This window comes from Ochlerotatus camptorhynchus, unplaced genomic scaffold (genome assembly GCF_037179485.1).
Source record: "Ochlerotatus camptorhynchus isolate MF236.1 unplaced genomic scaffold, CSIRO-AGI_Acam_v1.1 ptg000087l, whole genome shotgun sequence".
In the NCBI taxonomy this organism is placed as follows: domain Eukaryota; kingdom Metazoa; phylum Arthropoda; class Insecta; order Diptera; family Culicidae; genus Ochlerotatus; species Ochlerotatus camptorhynchus.
The window spans coordinates 3,312,931-3,333,094 of NW_027040577.1; the positions used below are offsets into that span (position 1 = coordinate 3,312,931).

General features: G+C 37.3%; 1 protein-coding gene across 1 annotated transcript; it reads right to left on the reverse strand.

Annotated features, from left to right (window-relative positions):
• Positions 1–1,703: 1,703 nt before the first annotated feature.
• Positions 1,704–19,147, reverse strand: LOC135698501 (uncharacterized). The gene is made up of 3 exons (XM_065218505.1): positions 19,129–19,147; positions 18,730–19,010; positions 1,704–1,847 (listed from the first exon to the last, which is right to left on the reverse strand). Exons 1-3 carry the CDS (start codon positions 19,145–19,147, stop codon positions 1,704–1,706), a joined length of 444 nt encoding a protein of 147 aa, XP_065074577.1.
• Between the last annotated feature and the right edge of the window lie 1,017 nt (positions 19,148–20,164).

Consider the following 20,164-nt stretch of genomic DNA (forward strand, 5'->3'; position numbering starts at 1 on the left):
AACCTGATAGAGGCCTGTTTTGAAATTTTTTTTTTTTTATTTATTAATTTATTTGATAAGGCTCAACCGAATTAACTTTACAGAGCCGAGGATTCTTGGTCACTATACAATACATTTTAAAACTATAGTCAAAAGGTACAACACAATAAACACTTTATCTTCCGCTATCCAAAAAGCCTCCTCCATCAGAACTGGAGCCGCTTCCAGAAGTTTCATTGTATGGCAATTTGTTGTACGCCAACGAGGGTCAGAGCGCGTCCATTGCAGTAATGGACGCAAAACGTGGTCAACACTCACACACTCATCACGAAACGGTTGCTTTTCAAAGTCGACGACGCATCGACCGAAAGAACTGCTGATGAAGAACAATGAGGAGGACCACACAATGGTTGCTGCCGAGAAAACAGACGATCGCGTAGCACACATCGAGAGTGGCCTGCTTTTGTCGACAGCCGAGTGAACACTGTGTTTTGAAATATATGGCTGATATACGGCTTTAATATTTTATGTTAGCCGTATACCAGCCTTATTTTGCACTTTTCGAATTAGTTGGATTGATGATTACTTGGTTATGCAATATAAGATTGTGACATATTTTCCAACCCTGGAACGGACTGGGAATCGAACCCTGCAACCTTCAGCATGGTCTTGCTTTGTAGCTGTGCCTTTAGCAACTGAGCTAAGAGAGGCTGAGGATTAGTTTAGGAAATCTAAATAAGACTCAGTGGTCACCTTTAAGATGTTTGGTTGAATTTCGAATGAGTTAAGTGAACTCTACAGAAGTCTGGTAAATAATGAAGAAACTTCTTGAATTTCAAATACGATCAATAGAATTACGATAAATTCAGAGAAATTTGAACGCATACTCATTGCAATGAAAGAAATATCAAGAATGCTCAGGGATCATCTCAGAAAAGGTTGGTAGGAATTCAGAAAAGCTTATGAACATTAGAAAGGCTACTCAGAGAGGTTCAAAGAAATTAAGGATGATTATGGTAATATTAGAGAAGTTCAAGTAGTTCCGGGTTTTGCAAAAAAGTTTAGAGAATTTCAAAAAAAGTTTAGGAAATCTTGAAATTGGTTTAAAGACCTTTATTAAGATCTTCAAAATTAAGGAAATTAAGGAAACTACAGTACTTTTAAGACGTCCAGAAAACCTATTAAAATCGTGGAACCTCAAAAATTTGTTAAAATCATAAAAGAAGTTCAGGAAATCTTACACAAATTAAGGGAATCAGATGGATATATACTATAGGACATTTTATAGAAGTTCAATTTTTTTTGGAGAGATTCAATATAGACTCAGATAAGTTCACCGAAAATCCACTACCCGTTGAGATATTTCTGGTTGAAAATTGTAACAGAATTTACTGAAAACCTATGAATTATTGTTCGAGTGGATTTGGAGAGGATTTTATTTTCAATTTCTCGTAACAACCCTAAAAATGACAGCAATTGACCAGCGCAGGTTTCAGTTTATGGTGCGTCTCTCATTGGATGTGAACTGAATGTAATTATCGCAAAATTACGAAAAATCTGTTACGCGAAATACGGTTATGCAACCTTGCTCAGAAAAAACTTTCACATCTTCCACACAACTCCCCCTCTAATCCCTACTCTCAGTATTCAAAATTTATGATACAGAGAATACAGAGGGTTGAGTGTTCACTCGGCTGTCGACAGAAACAGGCCACCCTCGATGTTTACTCGGCAGCAGCCATTGTGTGGTCTTCCTCATTGTTCTTCTTCAGCAGTTTTTTCGGTCGATGGGTTGATGGGTCGTCGACTTTGGAAAGCAACCATTTCGTGATGAGCGTGTAAGTGATGACCACGTTTTGCGTCCATTGCTGAAATGGAAGCGCTTAGTCCCCCATTGGCGATACTGTCATACAATGAAACCACTGAAAGCGGATCCCGTTCTGATGGATGAGGCAAATTGTATAGTACAAGATAAAGTGTTTATTGTAATGTACCTTTTTACTACAGTTTTACGATGTTTTTGTGTAGTGAACAAGAATCCTCGACTCTGTAAAGTTAATTCGAATGAGCCTTATCAAATAAATTAATAAACATGATATTTAATTAGCATTCACACAGACAATTTGCAAAACAATCTGGCATCCGTACTGATCGTATTCAGTAGCGCGTCATCCTGAATTGAATAAACTCAAAATTCCGGTCATTTTGTGTACGAAAATGCGTAACTTTATCAACAAAAAACGAGGCGTTTCCATGATGGGAAAAGTGGTTTCCCAAACACAACAGAATATTGATACCGAGCTCGAAATTCTTACTTTTTTAAAAGACGCTAAAACGAATTCAGTTGAAGGCAGGAAAATATGCAATTGTGATCGTTGATTACCCTTATTTAGGTCGATGCAAATTATATTTGTAGTGTGTTGTTTATTTGCTTATTCATCTTCATCTAACAACAAGCCAACACAAACAAACGGAATGCACGATATCAATGTTGATTATGTGATATACAATCTTGTAGTTTGACAAGCCTTACGATCTTATCCAATTTTATTTGTGATACAGTACGATACAAAAAATGATTCATCGCATACAAGTCGTAAATTTGCCTTCTATGTGATTAAACTTAAATATAATACGTTGTTCCTCATTCCTAAATACGATGTTTACTTAATCTGTAGAAATTTACGATTCTACCTGTACATTTTTATACGACTTCTGGTTGTCTGGGAAGCCTACTGCTCAACATCGCGCTAGAAGGTGCAATGAAACGTGCGAGATTTAAAATATGGGGCACGATCTTCAATAAATCCAGCCAGTTCATTTGCTTCGCTGACGACGAGGACATTGTTGAAAGAACGTTCCAGACGGTCGCGAAGCAATACACAAGGATGAAACGTGAAGCAGAAAAAGTTGGATTAAAGGTGAATACGTCGAAGACAATGTTTGGACTGGTTTAAGATTTGGGCGTAACTGTTTTTGTAAACATTGTTTTCCTCTGTTCGGGCCATAAAACCACTACGACCAGTAATTTGATCTATTATAGTATATCTCGTGTCCATAATTTAATACATGTCGTATTACTCTATCACTATTGAGAAATGATGAAGTGTTCGGTTTTGATACAGTTGTCATTCTTGTCATCATCGCAAGAAACCGATTCTAATTGAAAGATCCCGCTTATTATACCCTTCGAAGAGCTAAAGTACCCTCCGGGCTCTTTTATCAGTCAAAATCGGATTCATTAGCAACAAAATCAAGAAATGACACCGATAATGACCATGCATCAGGAACCTATTTTAAAACCACTTGAAATTACAACGAATAGAAGATTAGGAATCACATAGATGAATACTAACCAACATATTTTTCCTTCAAGGTTTCAAGGTTATCCTCGGTGGAGCAACCCGAGTCTAGTCACTATTAACAAAGCTTAAAACGTAACAAGGGCTAAGTTGTGTTCCGTTGATTACTGAAAAATCCTGTTCCCTAGTTTATAGTTGTCAGAACTAGGGTTCGGTAGTAGATCTTATACCAGTAACACATCACGAAAAGGTGATCTACCAGCGTTACTGGTCTTCGCAAGCTTACAACACACTCGGGTAGGGAAGTGATTCCTCTAGCAGTAGGTATAGCTTGTTTGCAAAATCGAGCATTTATTCACGAGAAATCGGTGATGGAAACCATTTTTGGGGCCTTGTCCATCCAACCCACAACATCGAAAGGGGGTAAAAGCCTCTGGTTGAACAATTGCCTTGCCTGGGGTGAAAATATATCCTGTCCTTCCTAGTGTCTTACGGGAATGTTTCGGCCATCGTTGGTTACACAAAACAAAGGTTTTTCATTAAACTGACAGTTCACAATAAAACTTCTTTATTTAACACACAACGTGTTTACATTTATACGTAGTAGGGCCATTAGGATCCGTTTGCCATACCGAGCTAATTGCAATCTATAACATACATGATTTACTATACCTACCCGATCACCACGTAATCGTGAATCCATGACGTCACCAATCTCTCCAAACCGATCGAAGATGTATGTTTTCCTTGGTGATCGTCACAGCTGGTAGAGAGTTGGTCTACCCAGGGTTGTATCCTTGGGTGGGTGTGGTTCACACTGCTCCCGAACACCATTGTTTACCAAATCAGTTGCGCCCAAATCTCAAATCAGGCTGGATGTACCGAGCGCAATAGGGCTCGTATAAACAGATGTCTGACAATCGACGGAGATGAGTTCTAGGTGGTGGATGAATTTGTGTACCTCCCCAAGTAGCATTTCTTGTTTTATTGCACTCTATTAGTGGTTTTTGAGATAAATTTTATAAAACCGTCAATAAAATTAATAGCTCCAGCACAATCTTTTGATAACCGCTATAAGATCGTCTTACAGCTTAGTGGACCACTCTTGATAAGGTTTATAAAGCATGTTTGAGAATCACAATAAAGCTGTCTTAAAACCTTTTGTCAGAAAGCCTCACACTCCTCAAAAGGTTCTCATAGCCTCTTTAAGAGTAATATTGTATTCAAGCAGTCTTATTACGCTTTTGTGAAAATCAGTTATAAATCCAATTTTATTTATATTTGCTTCAAAGCAACCGCCATCATTTAGCTTGTTGTTGTTCTGTTCTGTTGAAACTTTTTTTTCCATATGGAAATCTTTAGCGGTAAAAATAGGTTTGAGTGTTGGTGTCAAGATCACCATGTAATCAATTTTGTTTTATGGTGACATTAGTGAAAATCTTAAAGAAAATATGTGACTTTTTAGAAGTTCCAAAACATATGCGATTGAAATTTTATCGTGTATATTGGGATAATATGAGCGTTAAATAAATGTGCCTCCAAAATAATCCAAGTTCACAAAAAATATTGTTTCAGAAATCAAATTAATTTGATGGAATCATCTTAATTTTACAGAAAATAGATCTCAATAAATAAATTCATACCAATACACATTGGTAATCATTTCGGATATCTTATTTAGCCATTAAAGGGTGATACGGTCAAAATTTGGTCAAGGGAAAACGCGTGTAAATCGGTGAAATCGTTTATTTAAAAAATCAAATTAAATTTCTTTTTCAAGTTCAATTAGTATAAAATTCAGGAAAAATATTCAGTTAGGCTTCCGCTTTTCCAAATCCGAATTGCCGGGCCTTACGCTTGACCCCTGCCATCAGATTTTGTACAGCCACCTTGTCCACCTTCTTCGCCGCAGAAAGCCAGTTTGCCTTGAACTGCTGCTCGCCCTTAGCAGTTTTTTTGGTCTTCTTTAGGTTCCGATTGACAATAGCCCAGTATTTCTCAATTGGGCGGAGCTCTGGCGTGTTGGGAGGGTTCTTGTCCTTGGGAACCACCTGCACGTTGTTGGCGGCGTACCACTCCATGGCCTTTTTACCGTAATGGCAAGATGCCAAATCCGGCCAAAACAGTACGGAACAACCGTGTTTCTTCAGGAAAGGCAGCAGACGTTTATTCAAACACTCTTTCACGTAAATTTCTTGGTTGACAGTCCCGGAAGCTATGAAAATGCTGCTTTTCAAGCCACAGGTACAGATGGCTTGCCAAACCAGATATTTCTTTGCGAACTTTGACAGTTTCATGTGCTTGAAAACATCTGCTACCTTTCCCCTTCCTTTTGCCGTATAAAACTCCTGTCCCGGAAGCTGCTTGTAGTCGGCTTTGACGTAGGTTTCGTCGTCCATTACCACGCAGTCAAACTTCGTCAGCATCGTCGTGTACAGCCTCCGGGATCGCGCTTTGGCCGTCGTATTTTGTTTATCATCGCGATTTGGAGTCACTACCTTCTTGTAAGTCGATAGTCCGGCTCGTTTTTTGGCTCGATGCACGGTTGTAGACGATACACCCAGCTTATTTGCGGCATCTCGGAGAGAGAGGTTAGGGTTTCGCTTGAAACTACCGGCAACTCTCTTTGTCGTCTCAGCGGCTTCCGGTTTTCGATTTCCCCCCGATCCAGACTTCCTGGCTGTCGACAAACGTTCCCCAAACACTTTAATTACATTTGTAACGGTTGATTTGGCAACTTTTAGCGATTTTGCCAACTTTGCGTGCGAGTAGCTCGGATTTTCGCGATGCGCGAGCAAAATTTTGATACGCTGCTCTTCTTGCTTGGACGGCATTTTGACAACTGAAGAGTGAATTCCAAAATCAAAATAGGAGCAACATTCTACACACACACACACACACCTTCAAAATGAGGGGTGTTCAGATTTTTTAAATGCAAAATTGAAAGAAATACGTCAAGTTGATATTGACCAAATTTTGACCGTATCACCCTTTATTTTATTGAAATTTCTTGGATTTTATTCCAAGGCTAATGGCATTTTCATAATGACAATATGGCGACAGAGGACAGCAGGCAAGAAAAACACCAAGCGCAATTTCTTAAAATGTCTAATGCTTACATTGCAGACTGGGTCAGGAATGCAACCTAGCGGAGCAGAATTAATAACTCCAAAACGAAGCATTTCCGCGACTGTGTCTTGGGCAAAGTTTCTTATCATAATAAGGACCATCTATTGACATAAACAAATAGTTCAAAACTCTTCCGCAAAGATGGCGTCACAATCTAACTTCTTTCTCTGACGTTTTGGAGACTTGATGTCTTGGGCAAAGTTGTTTATCTTGACAAAATGAACAGCTCTTTCAAAGACGTGAAATTTCCACAGCCTGCTGGTTCCAAGTTATATGGAGTTAACAAAATGTCGAAAATATGAGTTTTTCTTTCTGTTTCGGTGTTTTGCTTACAACCATATTATGTTGTATTTTTCTCTTATGCAAATGCATTAAATAAGTAACTTTTGTCAAGAAACATACTGGAAATAGCTTCAAATTTCAAAGATATTGTTGAAAAAACGAAAAAAGAACACAATTTTTGAACTTTAATATCTCCCAAAGCACAAAAAATTGCAACCTGACATTTTCAGCAAAAATTAAGCAATACTCGATAAAAAAAATATCAAAATTAGGGAGAGGTATATTCTGATGTTATTTAGATTTTTTAATTTTAGTGGATCATGTTTTTTTTATGTTTTTCTTCATTTTAGTGGAACATATTTTTTTTTAAATGCATTGAACTTGTGTTTTGAAGACTTGACGACTTTGGCAAAGTTGTTTATCTTGATAAAATAAACAACTTTTCTAAAGACGTTAAAACTTCGCAGCCTACTGTTTTAAGGTAGGCTGTGAAGTCATAACGTCTTAAGAAGATTTGTTTATTTTATCCCTCCCCTTGGCTAGTTTTTGCACCTTGCTGTTGGTGGGCGGGCTTAATTTCATGCTTTATAGTGGAGGGTTGGAGACGGTAGGTTTATGGCCGGCGTTGCTGGTTCATGCCGCAATAGAATGGCGTCATGGGCAGGCAATGGGGATTACTAAGCTTCCCCTCTCTGATAAACAACTGCATGAGAGAACCAAAGATCTAGTCTAGCAGTGATAGTATCACACTTGTTACTCCTTTAATTTAGAGCCGCGTCGTAGTACGCTTACGTATAGGCACTGACGTTGGGTGTGATACTGGCGGGTTTTGCCGTAAATCACTCTTATTTTATTTATTTTTACGCAGGTAGATTTATTTGGGTTTGCAAGGGAATTATACTATTGAAATATTTCAGAAAGTGCCCAACGGTGCTCCTTCTATTTGCGTGACAAGCTTTCATTGTTGTTTTCATTGAAGTATTACTCAGGAAACAATGTTAAACATCATTTTTGTACATGGTATTGTAACTAATCTTATATGTGCTTCATTTTGATTTGGGATAAGTGTTTGAACTATGGCTCGAGATTTCCACTGTGGTGTGCTTCTATTGTGACATACCCATATGTATTTTTGTGGTGCGACATAGTGGAAACGTGAGAGCGTAATAATATACCCTATATTATTTAAAAATCAGCTAGGAAACTAAGTTCAAAATGAAGCATTTTAGTCACATGAAGGTGTTACCTGGGTCCAACTAAGATATAATAAATAGGTATAGGCTTTAATCAAAAGTACTTGAAACACGTTTAATTTTAGATTACAAGCACAAGTGCAAGTACTTAATAAAGCATGGGTTATGATTGATTAGGTGAATTAGAGCTTTAAATAATTTATTAAATTAGACTAATGAGATATCATAATCATCAAATGAACTTAAATAAGAAACTTCAGAAAGTCTAATGACATTAAGTAGATTAACAAAAAAATTAGGATGCGGGGGGTCCGCTTAGGGAGGCAACTACCTTTTAAAGTTGTAGAATAAATCTTCTTATTTAGTCTTGAACTTTAAAAAGAAAACGCAGGCAGACCAATAGCATTAAGCAGATTAACAAGGCTAGAGATGAACTAGCCTAAGGCTAAAAATCTCTTTAATAAAGAATTAAAAAAAAAAGATTAACAAGGAGAGGAATAGTTTAGGAAATAAGTAAAAGTAGAGGTATGTGACAATTAATAGCTTTTAAACTTTTGGAGGTATTGTATTCCCCTGAGTTTGTTGTACTCGATTAGTATATAATTCTCTCAATACGCGAAATCTCTTATATATGCGGTTAAAGCATTTGAGTTAACTTGTTTCTTAGTGTTCAAGTACTTACATTTGTAAACAGCAGTCAATGTTAATCTATGAACTAAATCATACGTTAAATCGATCTTTCCTTATGTGGTATTGATGCATGTTTAACTTTTCGCGGCTGTCGGAATCAACGCACCTACGTCTACGGAGCTTACGCAGAAGTGATTCGCAATGCGATAGAGCTCACCAAAAGTTTTTTTGAGCTTCTGTAGTATAGAATTTGTTCGGTACGGTCGCGAAATCTTGAAATGATTGATACGTGCGGTAAAATAACTAAATTGAAACAAAGCTCAACAGTAAAATAAGTAGAATATTTAGGGAGGAAACCAAAATTAATCAACTTGCCAACATAGGCTATCACATTTATTTTGGTGGCACTCTTTAAATGATAATAAGCCTTTTTTCTAGCTTCGGTTATCTCGCACGGCTTTCGGAATTCGCGCGGTTTTCGTAACTTACATAATTTAGATATTTCGTTCGCAACGGATTTACTTATTCAATCGGTTTACTACGCGGATGTATCTACGCGCACACGTCACAGCATTTTTTCTATAACTATCTTGAAACAATACATACGGAATCCAGTGTTCAAGCGGTCAACATAGGCTAGTCCTTCTGCTGTATTGTCAAAGATAGAAGCAAAATTTATTCAAATGGGTCAAGTCTTGAAAATTAAGCTGTCACGCAGCTCCAGCTTGATATCCAAAAAAAAAGAGGAGTTGTTTATTTTATCAAGATAAACAACTTTGCAAAAGTCGTCAAGTCTTTAAAACTCCATTTCAATGCATTAAAAAAAGTTATAGAAAAAAATTATGATCCACTAAAATGAAGAAATCTAAAAAACACCAAAATAAACCTCTCTCAAATTTTAATGTTTTGTTTATTGAGTATTGTTTAATTTTTGCTGAAAATGTCAGATTGCGAATTTTTGTGCTTTAGAGTTTAAAAATTGTTGTTTGTTTTTCGTTTTTTCAACAATATCTTTAAAATTTGAAGCTTAATCCAATATGTTTCTTCACAAAAGTTATTTATTTAATGCATTTGAATAAGAGAAACATACAACATAATATGGTTGTAAGCAAAACACCGAAACAGAAAGAAAAAATCATATTTCCGACATTTTTTTTAACTCCTATAACTTGGAACCAGTAGGCTGTGGAAATTTCACGTCTTTGAAAGAGCTGTTCATTTTGTCAAGATAAACAACTTTGCGGAAGACATCAAGTCTCCAAAACGTCAGAGAAATAAGTTAGATTGTGGCGCCATCTTTGCGGAAGAGTTTTGAACTATTTGTTTATGTCAATAGATGGTCCTCCTTATTATGATGAGAAACTTTGCCGAAGACACCAAGTCGCGGAAATGTTTCGTTTCGGAGTTATTAATTTTGTTCCGCTAGGTTGCATTCCTGGCCCAATGCCAGTGTGCATTGAATGAAAGCAGAACAGAAAAGCATGCAATGCATGATTTTATTACGAGCACTGCTTTCTTTTTACAAGAGTAATTAATTTTTTTTAGGGCTAATGTATATTCCTATTCTACGGGTGCAACCGATGAATTTTACAAACATTTGGAAAAGTTTTGAATGGTACATTAACCTTTATTAAAAGTTATGCGTGATTTCAACTTTTTTGTCCTAGAACTGTCACCATTCCATGTATTTCGACCAATGGAATGGTGAGGAAGCACACTCTTTACAGCTTGTGACATCCGCAGAAAATGCAGCGGCATTTTTTTTCTTGGTTGGAGTTATTCACGAAGGTTTGCGGCTGACTGTAGCAAATAAACGGGCTCATGCTAACAATCTTGTTGATTTTCTATGCGCTCCGCTTGGAAATACCGGAAAGTTTTGATTCTTTTCTATGTTGTAGAAATAAACCGCACATTTACACTTCTGACAAGTTGCAACTGAATGCTTATAATTGTTTTAAAATAACTGTTTCATGGCCAACTAGCTTTATTGCGCTTATTTATATAGCAATATAAGGATTTATTTTTGGGTTTTATAAGGGCAATTCATATTGCTTTTTTCATACTTCAAGGCAATCATAAAAACTTTAATAAGTGAAAATAGCATAAGCATCAGTTGGTTTTTTTTGTAAGCTTTATAGGAGTTTTGTAGATAGCTATAAAATGTTCCATGACTTGCATTGTATATGACCGTCATAAAGCTGTAGGTAATGGTTGCAGCTGCAATAAAACCTTTATAAATTTTGAATATAGCCAAGCAGCTCTAGATTTGTTACTTGGGTCGGATCATTGGTGACGTCGGATAACAACTGCAGCAGGAACATTCGTAAACGCATAATTGTCAGAAGTAATGCTTTCTAAAGACTCCACAAGACCATGAGGCCTAGAAAACTTCACCTCTGCCTTCGCAGGTATGATCGGTAGTTCTCTAGGGGCACAAGCCGTGGGAAATTCGTGAGGAAGACCTGCAAGAACTGATAATTTTCAAACGGTATATGCTTAGTACCATCTTTGGTGGGGTATATGAAAATGATGTGTGGGTAATTTCACCGATCGAGCAAATCCATTGATTTGAACCAAAATTCGTGGATCTACTGATTTCAGGCCAAATCTAAAAAATCCAAAGTTTTGTACCAATCGGTCTCTGGGGAATGCCCCCCTTTTTCAACGATTTTTAATCAAATCCAATTTTCATTTTTACATATATCTGAAACTAATAATGATACAAATGATTTTGGGGGGACATAAACATCGCCAGCATTTTTCTGGTTCCAGGGCTACCACCAGCTGAAAAACTAATATTTAGGGATGAAATTTTTCGAAAAAAATAGCAGGCATGTTGCTTAATAACATAATGAAAACACGAAGTGATTGCATTTATTCTAATGTTCTACAAAAAATTATGAAAAAGTACCCTTCTTTAAGAAATCTCAACAGGTCCCTCCACTCGCAACAGAAGCGTACAGTGCCTAGAAAAAGAACAAGACGCAAAGTAAGTGAAATTGGAAGACTTTACATGTCAAACACATACTTTGCAACCTATTCTTGTCATATTTTTTTTTACTTTGGAATAAACATTTGAGCATTTTCCTTATTCTATGAAACTGGATGAATTCACAATCAAAACCCAATGAAAATCCCTTGTGCACATCTTTGATCTTATGAGATTCACTTGATAACACTAGTTTACAAATAAAAATAAAATAAAAATGAACTTTAATGTTTGACCAATGATCCTTACGTAAAATCTTAATCGCTGAATACTAAAGGTCATAAAAAACTCTCATTGGGATAGTTTTCTAGATTCAGCTAAAAACGATATTTCGCTTAAAAAAAGTTTGTTTTCTAAAAATCAAATATCTCCGGCTGTAATAAAGCTATATCAATTATTTGAACGCCAAATTAAAGATGGTTTTTTATTTCTATCAACTGAACATCATTTCTCAGTTAGATTATTGTTTTAAATTTATAGTTTAGAGTACGCATTGTTGTAAATTAATAGTTTGTTCATTTATTTTATTTTTGGATTTCAGTTAAGTTTTAAAGCAAGGTAAATTTTTTTGTGGTGGTTGTGCCATCAATACCACTAATCTAATTGAAAAATGATCTCAAGCTTATCGAAACATACATTATTGATTTCCTACCATTAATTTGGTGTTAAAATAATTTATATAGCTTCATTACAGCCGAAGATATTTGTTTTTTGAGCAAACAAACTTTTTTTGAGTGAAATTTAATTTTTTAGCTGTATCTAGAAAACTTTCCTTCTGAGATTTTTTCTCACTTAATTTTTGACTACAGCACATGATTTTACATGCGAAATGACCACCAGTGTACAAAGTTAAAATATTCTGTAAACTAGTGTAATCGTCGAGTATATAATTATCTTCAGCCTATAAAAATGCAGATGAATGGTACTTCTTTACCGGATATCAACACTTACCTACAAACGATGCCCAATGCTTCACAACCGATAGTGCTGACAACTAACGGTAAGTAGACTATGCGTCAAATGATACGTGTCAATTTCAATTTCCATAATTATTTACCATTTCATCGCTTCTGTTGTTCAACACATCCAAAACCCAATCGCCAATGGGACCTTTTCGCTACGTCAACAGAATCTGCCTTTTAGTTGGTAAGTCTTCTTCGCATATCTACTCACGTTGCTATGTGCGCCACCCTGACAGCTTCATCAGCATCTAGAGAAGACCTATAATTTTCATTCGTCACACCGTAAATACGTTCGCCCTCACATGGCGTGTTCGGCCGACCGCACACTGCCAGTTCATAATGGCGGTGACCACCAGATGTTGACGATTAACCATCAGGCTGTGGCGGTGTGGACTCAGTGTGATCGTCTTTTGTTTGCGTTAATCGTTGTAATACAAAATGTTCGCTTCGAGCAATACAAAATGGATCCTATTAAAATAGCTACAGTAATGTGTGGGCAAACAACAGCAAGGAGCTCAGTCCTCAAGCGTTGCAACAATGTTGATAAATAAAGTCGAATCGATTAAAAATAATGGGAATAAACAGCTTTGGGCAGTGGATACTGAGGTCGATATCCGACCGGTATTAAAACGTATTCCACAAAAGGACACGACTGTTTATACACACTACTAACTACGAAACAACTGGGGATAAAAATGCTAAAATGACTCAAAATTCAACAACTCCTGTTCCCGCTGCCTATAACTTTTATTATAGGAAAAAATCTCAGGAATCAATTGTAAGTGGTTTCATCTTGTGTAAACCTTGGGTTTTATAGCGGTTCTCACCCCCAAAAACACTCCATTTTGTAAACTCGCAAAAACTTTAATCGTGTTGAAGTTACCACAGACGTAGCTCTTTAAATAAACTTTCCTTAAAAATATCGTTACGGAACTCACTAAAGACATCTCGCGAGCTATTAGCGGAAATTAGTTGCTTGCTATGTCTCAAACAATGTTGCATACACGCTCGAAAGAATGTAATGAAACGCCCTAATAAAATGTGAATGGCTATTTTACTTAACGACGTGTTCAGAGTATGATCAAAACAATTGAGAAAAATAAGAAGCACAACACGTAAATTAGCATTATCATAGATCCTCAAAGATAAAACATTGTATTTAATTATTCTCATACCTCAGATAGAACCTACCATCTTCAACTAAATCCTTTTGGATCCGATACCAATCAACGGGAAGACCTTAAAGTTGCAATCATCAACAGCACTACTTGGCCCCAATTCAACGTTTTTCTACAATGGAAAATGTCACGCAATCGAACAGAACACCATCTGCAATCTAGAAGACCTCACAGACGTTTCTACAGACAACTGCTTCTCAAAATTATTAAGTGGACGCGCACTGCCTTTTACTGACAGAAGTAAACCAACTCACTGAAAACTACATCATCATCAAAAACAGGAATAATCATTCCTACAATAACATGGAATATCCACATCTGGAACATCCACAACAGCTAAAACCAAACCAGGCTGTTCACAAACCAAATCATACAATAGCATTACCGAAAATCAAATCGAGACGATACGATTTCGAAGGGAAAGCAGTTACACACCAAGCCACCATGACGAACCCAGTTGGCAACGACTCGGAACCAACAAACATTCCAAAATCATCCAACAGACCTCATCAGCAGAACTTGCAGCGACAGAAACCATGGAACCACCAGAAACCACGGAACCACAAACAACGTTTGGACTGCATCAGTAGTAAACATCCGGACAACAGCGAAGACGACGACGACAGCAAACGACCCTTAGACCAACATCGGTAGGTATGGTGATGCTAAGTCAGCAATTGTGTAGTTAGCTTAGGGTAGATTTGAAGCACCAATCAATATAGGAGTTACGTCTTTTTCGTGCAACGTAACTGTTCACCTATTTTTTTTTAAACTCGTATCCGACTTCCCGTCTCTTAACTGTTATTTTTACAAAACAAAGGGTTTGGAGCAAAAACCATTTAAACACCAACTTGCACTATCCTGCACCAACGTTGCAAATACTCATTTCTGCACTTTGACGAACAAAAGTGACTGATATGAACCGTATTTTATTTTTGAGAAAATATTTTTAAATAAACGAAAGTTTAAAAGAGATGGCAACTAATGGATTATTTTTATCTGAATCTGATTGCTGAAGAGACCAATTATTGTAATTTATTAAAATTACAAATAAAAACAAAAAATATAAACCAATTTAAGTTCTAGCTATCTCTGGATAGTCAATTCTAAGCTATGATGATTACCCTTGTTTTTGATCATCTGAAAACTTTGCCAAAAATAGAAACTTTCAAACTAGGTAAGCTGTCAAGTGAAGCCAACAATCTCGAAACAACGTGAATCAACATTGCGAACTAATGAGTAAATTTTGAGCTAAACTGTTTAACATACAATACTACTAGTTGTTTAGTTAGGGCAACCAATTCAAAATTAATATTGCTCAAGGGCCAGTGAGTGAATTCTGTACTGATTTTTCTACCTCAATATAGGTCTTGTCCATCTGAACCATTTTGCTGAAGACGAAAACCTTATATCTAGTCCATCTGTTGTTAAATTAGGGCAAACAATTCAAAATCAATGTCACACTAGCGCTGCCTGGTGAATTAATTTTAAACTAAACTCTTTGCCTTAGGATAGCTCTTGTCGATCTGAAAAACTTTAACGACGACGGGAACCATCTATCTTGTCGAGATGTTAAGTTAGGACAAACATTGGCCCTTCACAGGTAACAAATTGATGCTTAACAAGTGTTCTTTCAACGATTTTTATTCAGGCTTAGTTTGAATAATTGTTGTACAAAGACCAGTTTAACCTTTGTTCAGCTTTTAAACATCTAAATCTGGTGATTTTAATCAGCCCAAAGCTTAACAACAATCTAAATTATAAGCTTTTCAATGCATTAGCCAACAGTCTTTTCCAACCCTTGTTCAGTCTTAATTTTTTATTAAAAAAAATACAATGGTAGACCGCTCCATATCTTATATTTTTTATGAGACTGCTTTAGAATGTTGCTGACTAATTGGATTTACATATTTATATTGTTATTATATGTCTAAAAATGACCTTTACATTTCGGGATTCGAACCGGCAGTCGCTGATTCACAGGCGTCAACTATACCCACTCGACCACATAAACATATTTGAGGCAGAAGGTATGATCATTAGCATGAAGCACGTCAAAATTAAGTTGAATAATAGCAACCGGAAGAGTATTATACAGCTATGCCGAATTATAAACAATACATTGTGACAGTAAAACATTCCTCTCATTTCAAGTGCAGTAAACACAATCTGGACACAAGTGCGCGATGTATTTCGATGCTATTTTAGTGCTATTATTGAATTCTATTTTTGAAATGCGGTATGAAAATTAAGTGCAATATAAAGTGGTGAACAGACAAAACACAGGAATACTAATGTTAATACTTCCGATTTCGTCGCAGTCCACTTCTAGGTGGAGCTATTCTTAAAAAGATCCTCTTCCTTGTCAATTATCTCTACTGCTGGTGCTGTTTGGGATTAGAAAGGTAGACAGTGAATTTAGAATAACTAAAATGTCGGAAATGCAAATGACGACATTTAACAATATTGTGCAATAAATTCATATTATTCTATCAGGCTATCAGAATATTTGTAGTGCATTGCTGGTTTGTGGAGTAGTATTAAGCTTAAATAAGTCTTGTTCAGTCTTTATATCAGCTAACTTACTGAGGTTGAATTATGGGGATACAATTCGCTTCATGCACTACTAATCAACTGTATATTCAGCCTGGTGTTAATCAGCTTCGTACACCTTAAATCAACCAATAATCAACTTTTGTTCTTACAATTCAGCTTGAATTATTACTTGGGTTATTAACGATGTCACTTCACGGTGAAGTAACAACTTATCACTCACGGTGAAGTGATTCCCGTTTGATTTACACGGCAATCACTTCACCGTGAGTCACAAGTGATCACTTTACTTCGTTTTCACCGTGAAGTGACACTCGTATTAAGCGTCATTGAAAAAAATATGTCACGCTAGCACCGCCTGGTGAGTGAATTTTGATTTAATCTCTTTACCATCAAATAGGTCTTGTTCATCTGAACAATTTTGCTGAAGACCGGAACCTTGTATCTAGTTAAGATATTAAATCAGGATAAACAATTCAAAATGATTATCGTAATACCGCCACCTGATGGGTGAATTCTGAACTAAACTCTTTACCTTAGGAGGTCTTGTCCATCTGAACATTTTTTACCGAAGACGGAATCCTTTTATCTAGTCTATATGTTGTGTTAGGACAATCAATTAAACATGAATGTCACACTAGCGCTGCCTGGCGAGTGAATTCTTAACTAAACTTTTACCTCTGGCTTTGTGGAAGGCTAAACTTGGGACAAATGAACATATTCGTGGGTTAGTAAGACGTTATTTATCCCCACCTCCAGCTAGCGTTCTCAGTGAACAACTGTTTAGCAGCGCTGGACAAATCTACGACTTCGCCTCAGTGCCGAAAAAGCAGCCAAACTGTTTTTCCTAAAGCATAATTTGCCATTGATAAAATTTGACTATTGGTAATAAGGGGTCGTCCATTAATTATGTCACACATTTAGGGGAAGAGGGGGGGTTGGAAAACTGTGACGAGCCATACAAAAAAAAAAGTTGGAGGGTGGTGTACAAGACACAACCGCATTGTTGACGTAGGACTACGATTTTTTTTTTACGGTTGGGACGTTTTCGAAGATGTCGCGCAGCATGCATACGATGAGTGTTTCTCAGTTAATGAAAGTGAAACGGAAAAAAATCAACCCACCGATAAGACTAGAAATAGAACATAATGTATTTCCCTAACAAATTATTTGATTTTTGAATCATTTTGATGTATTTAGTGACAAATTGAATGGATAAATCATGGGTTACTCTATATAAATTCTATTCTAACTCTTTACTGAAATGAACTTGGTGGCCTCGAAAAGGGCCGTTTTGTTACGTTGGTGATAAGTTGTAACCTCGCAAACCCGTCACGGCCATGGATGTCGTCTACGCTCTGAAGCGACAGGGACGCATTCTGTATGGTTTCGGAGGTTAAAACTTATCACCAATGTAACAAAACGGCCCTTTACAGGGCCACCAAGTTCATTTCAGAAAAGAGTTAGAATAGAATTTATATATATATAGTATCCCCTGCTTCCAAGTTTGGTTACAAGATTACAACTCTAGAGAGCAGCGGCGCCCGTGGTGTAGTGGTAAGCGTCCCAGCAGGCCTGGGTTCAATCCCAGTCAACGCTGCCGGGAAGTTCTGAGGCGTAACATCTCTGATCACGCCTTCCTTCGGAGTTTCCGGTTCATGAGTTGATGGGTCGATAGGTAGGGTCCAGGTGTGGGCATGCACAGTTGCCCACTGTGTGTAATGAGCATTTCTCACCTCATTTTTACAACGCAAAAACAAATACAGTTTACTATTTGCATTAAAATCTACTTTATTTTACATATCTATAACAAGCTTACACACTATTCTATCTACTGCTTCAAAAAGAACTATGTTCCGTCAACTGTGTGTAAAGTTATTAGCAAATGAGCAGTTCGTGACCAAAACTGTGTATGCCAAGCATGGGTGTGGGTAGCATTGGTGCTCAGCACGGAAAACAAATCCAAGGAAAAAACAGCATTTTGTGTGGTCGTTGGGGGCGTGTGGTTGTGAATTGGCAACACAATGTTCCGCAATTGTATCCTCCCTGTTCGTACACACCCGAAGATCGGAGGCGAATGTCACTTCGACTTGTTTCATCCAGGAACCATTCTCTGATGACTGTGTTGGGAAAGCAGCACATGCATGTACTTAATTGGTAGATTTGTTAGTTATTTAGAAGCTTTTGGACAATGCTTGATATTTACCATTTTTTCAATAGTTTCAATTTGAAAATCAACAGTCAAGAGCATTTTTATCGATGCGTAGAAATGTTTCCGATCGATTGGTGATAAAATAATTTAAATTGGTCGAGGGGCAGCTAAGTTATTAACGATCAAATCTTTCATAATTTCATTTTTCGTTTTTCATAAATTGTACCCCCTACGTCAAAATTAAGGTCCATACAAAAAATGTGACAAAGGGGGGGGGGAGGTTGAAAATGGGCCAAATTTGCGTGACATAATTAATCAATCATCCCTAAGTTATTACCTGTTATATTTTTTCTAAAAATGCACGATCATTTGTTTCTTACTTGAATTTCATCATTCACATCCGCATCCGCATCCGCATCCGCATCCGCATCCGCATCCGCATCCGCATCCACATCCGCATCCGCATCCGCATCCGCATCCGCATCCGCATCCGCATCCGCATCCGCATCCGCATCCGCATCCGCATCCGCATCCGCATCCGCATCCGCATCCGCATCCGCATCCGCATCCGCATCCGCATCCGCATCCGCATCCGCATCCGCATCCGCATCCGCATCCGCATCCGCATCCGCATCCGCATCCGCATCCGCATCCACATGTGCTCGAGTAAGATAGAGTTACCGTTATGAAATGTGTAGAAGTTGACTCCCTTTTTTAGCATAAAGACAGTTTTATGTTTGCCTCAAGGCTCTAGGAGAAGCGGTTTGAGCCTTAATTACCATCGCTGCACCTTAGCATTGGCGCTTCATGCCGGGATGGCTGGTTGGTCGTCAAAACATGAAGAAGTTGTTCTAAGTGCTCAGTTGGAAGCATTTTCAAGACCAGTACCATCAAATAAATGCATTTCAGAGTTCATGTTCTCCCGTTTGCATGAATCTTTGCATAATTGTTTGTAATGGTCATGTTGCCGAAGAATGCATCCATTTTTTTGAATCTTTATTCTCTTATTTCATCAACTAAAAGGGTTATTTATTTATTTAAATTTCCACGTTTTTTTTCGTGAGTTGGGAACTAATGAGTATGGAATGAATACCATTCGGTTTAGTTCGCACCATCCAGTAAAGCAGTTTAGGGTGATCTTGCATTTTGGTTGATCAAATATTAAAAACTTATCACAGGAATTGGCTAAGTCTGCATGAAGTATGATCAATTTAAGTAAATCGCTATTTTATTGGAATGTCCTTTCAAACCTCGTTTTCAAACATTAATCTTTTGAACGGCTCAAAATAAAATAAAATCCTTTCACGACAAAACGAGATACTGGTTTGTTGTATTGAAGATGAATTCACACATCATCAAGAGGTTGCTTTATAAAGAAAGTAATTCCACGTACACTGGAGTCGCTTTTTACGCGGTTTTTTTTTTACACGGTTTTTTTTTACGCGGTTTTTTTTTACGCGGATTTCGGAATTTACGCGGTTTTTTTTACGCGGATTCCGGAATTTACGCGGTTTTTTTTTACGCGGATTTTGGTTTTTTTTACGCGGATTTCAGAATTTACGCGGTATATCGCGTTTTACGCGTTTTTTTCTTACACGGTCTTTTTTTACTCGGTTTTTTTTACGCGGATTTCGGAATTTACGCGGTTTTTTTTTACGCGGATTCCGGAATTTACGCGGTTTTTTTTTACGCGGTTTTTTTTACGCGGGACATATCACCCGCGTAAAAAGCGACTCCAGTGTAATTCTGCTGTTCTATTTTCGATAAAACTTGTGTTTCTCAGAGACGATGTTAAATAAGAGACGCGCGAAGACT